Source organism: Cyprinodon variegatus, unplaced genomic scaffold, assembly GCF_000732505.1.
Source record: "Cyprinodon variegatus isolate N-32 unplaced genomic scaffold, C_variegatus-1.0 Scaffold45, whole genome shotgun sequence".
Lineage (NCBI taxonomy): Eukaryota > Metazoa > Chordata > Actinopteri > Cyprinodontiformes > Cyprinodontidae > Cyprinodon > Cyprinodon variegatus.
In genome coordinates, this window is record NW_015150498.1 from 1,632,326 (window position 1) to 1,634,629 (window position 2,304).

At 52.3% G+C, this 2,304-nt stretch overlaps 1 protein-coding gene across 1 annotated transcript in view; it reads right to left on the minus strand.

Annotated features, from left to right (window-relative positions):
• LOC107081964 (metal transporter CNNM1-like) overlaps positions 1 to 1,597 on the minus strand; it is a 50,177-nt gene extending 48,580 nt beyond the window's left edge. The window contains exon 1 of the mRNA XM_015370352.1: positions 22 to 1,597. Within this exon, the coding sequence (XP_015225838.1) occupies positions 22 to 1,462 (1,441 nt within the window). The 5' untranslated portion in view covers positions 1,463 to 1,597. The remainder of the gene's footprint in view (positions 1 to 21) is intronic.
• Between the last annotated feature and the right edge of the window lie 707 nt (positions 1,598 to 2,304).

Consider the following 2,304-nt stretch of genomic DNA (forward strand, 5'->3'; position numbering starts at 1 on the left):
ATCCCAAACTGCCCCCATCACCTTTCTTAAACTCCTCCAGCATGGCGTCCAGCTTGGTGTCGTTGAAGACGCAGTGCAGCGGGTGTTTGTAGAACTGGGTTATGGTTTTCAGCGGAGTGCAGTCATCCGGGTCCACGAAGGCCAAGTCCTTGACGAAGAGGATGCCCACTATGTTGGACCTGTCGTCCTCAAACACCGGGATCCTGGTGTATCCGCTCTGCATGATCTCTGACATGGTGTTAAAATCCAGCACCGCGTCCGACGCCAGCATGAAGCAGTCGGTCAGCGGCGTCAGGACGTCCTCCACGGTTTTGGTGCGCAGCTCCAGCGCTCCTTGGATGATGTTCAGCTCCTCTTTTACCAGATCGTGGTACGGGTCTGTGACGCGCAGCATCTCCAGGAGTTTCTCTCTGGTGTAAAAGTTAGAGATCTCCTGGTTGAGGATGAGGTCCAGGAGTTTACTGATGGGATAAGATATGGGGAAGGAGAGCACCATGAGGAGCCGCGTCACCCAGATGGTTTTGGACGCGATGGCCAGACCGTGACGCGATGCCACGGAGTGGGGAAGGATCTCTCCGATGAAGAAGATGCCGAACGCGCAAATGACAGTGGAGAGCCAGGTCATGCCCAGGATCTGGCACATCCACACCGCCAGAGATGCGTTGATGATCGCATTGCCCAGCAGCAATGTGCACAGGACGTAGTTCCCGTGCCGGCGCACGGACTCGATTTTCCTGGCATAGTTCTGCTCCTTGTCGGTGCCGCTGTTCTGGAGGACCTGTAGCTCCACGGGGTCCAGCGCCAACAAGCTTAAGTTCAGTCCGCTGAAAAGAGCAGAGAGCCCGAGCAGGAGGACGGAGACCAGGACCTGCAACCAGAGCTCCGGCACAGCAGAGCGCTCTGTCACGGCAACCCAGAAGTCCCTGGTCCGGTAGTGTTCCCACTTGGATCCATCGAAGGCGCACATGGAGTAGTACTTAATCTTCTCCCCCCTCCGCAGGTCTTTGGCCAGCAGCTCGACCAGCACTGAGTTCTGACTGGAAGCAGATTTAAAGGAACCTAAAACTTCGATGTCGGACGTCCTGGCGTTTTTGTCCATGCACATGTTCCTCTTGGGGTGGACCTGCCCCTCTCTGCCAGGACTCGGCTCCTCAATGAAGGCGATCCAGGGCGCGGCATTGTTGGCACGGGTCCCCGCGGTGCGATTCAGCCTCTGCGGGGAGGTGGAGTAGTAGACCCGCAGAATGAAGCGAGTCCCTTCCGTGGCTTTCAGCACCCCGTCCTCCACGGACAGCTCCGCTCCGGTCTCCTCCGGACGGAAGCCGAGGAGGCAGAGAGAAGGAGCGGGGAGCAGCCCGCCGAGGCAGAGCAGGATCCACAGACAGCGGGACGGAGAGAGAGGGGCCCCGCAGGACGCGGGGGACCCGAGGCAGCACCGCGCGGCCGCATCCTCCGCAGCCATGATGCGGTGTGATCAACTGGGCATCGGGAGTCACGTGGTGCCGCCTGGTTCCGGTGCTTGTGGGAAAAGGAGGGACCTTTAACAACGTTGCTGATTCTAGCGATGCATCAAAGGAGGAGATGCACCATCAACGTCATTACGTCACTTTCTAATAATAGCCGCCAGCTTCTTACCTGGACGTCACAGGTCTCCCACAGGGGTTCATAGGTGTTTTCATCATTTAAATAAAGTTATGATGCTATTCTGAACAACAGCAGGCAATATGTGAAAGTCTTCAATTTACTTTCCTTCTCCCGTTTGGTTGATTATAATTCCTGCAGGTCTTCCTCATCATTCCGAGATATAAGCGGAATTTACAGCTCACCAGGGGCGAATTTAAAAAATTTGGGGCCTTAGGCAAAGACAGGCAGGGGGCCCTCTGAATTGAGAAGACAACACATAAAATAGACCCATTATACATATACAGAATTTTTTTGGTGAATTTTTTTTTATTATTATTTTAAAGAGAAACAGGTACATTAGTCCGATAAAGGTAAAAGGGGTATATTACAACCTGATACAACAGAAAGGAACACATAGAAACAAAATAAAACAACAAAAAACAGGCGACAACCCCCCAGCTTGGATCTTTACAGAACTCTTACAGGACCTAAGAGACCATGTTCCAACAACATATGCAAACAAAAATGGTGATTACAGGAATTCCTGGATCTTATCTGCCATTGTTTAAAATGCTTGAATTGTATTAGCTCCAGCACCGTGCAATCTTGCCACTTAAAGTTCCATATTTATTATGTCAATATACGTGTTAAAGGAATAGTACACCCAAAACATGATTAGCC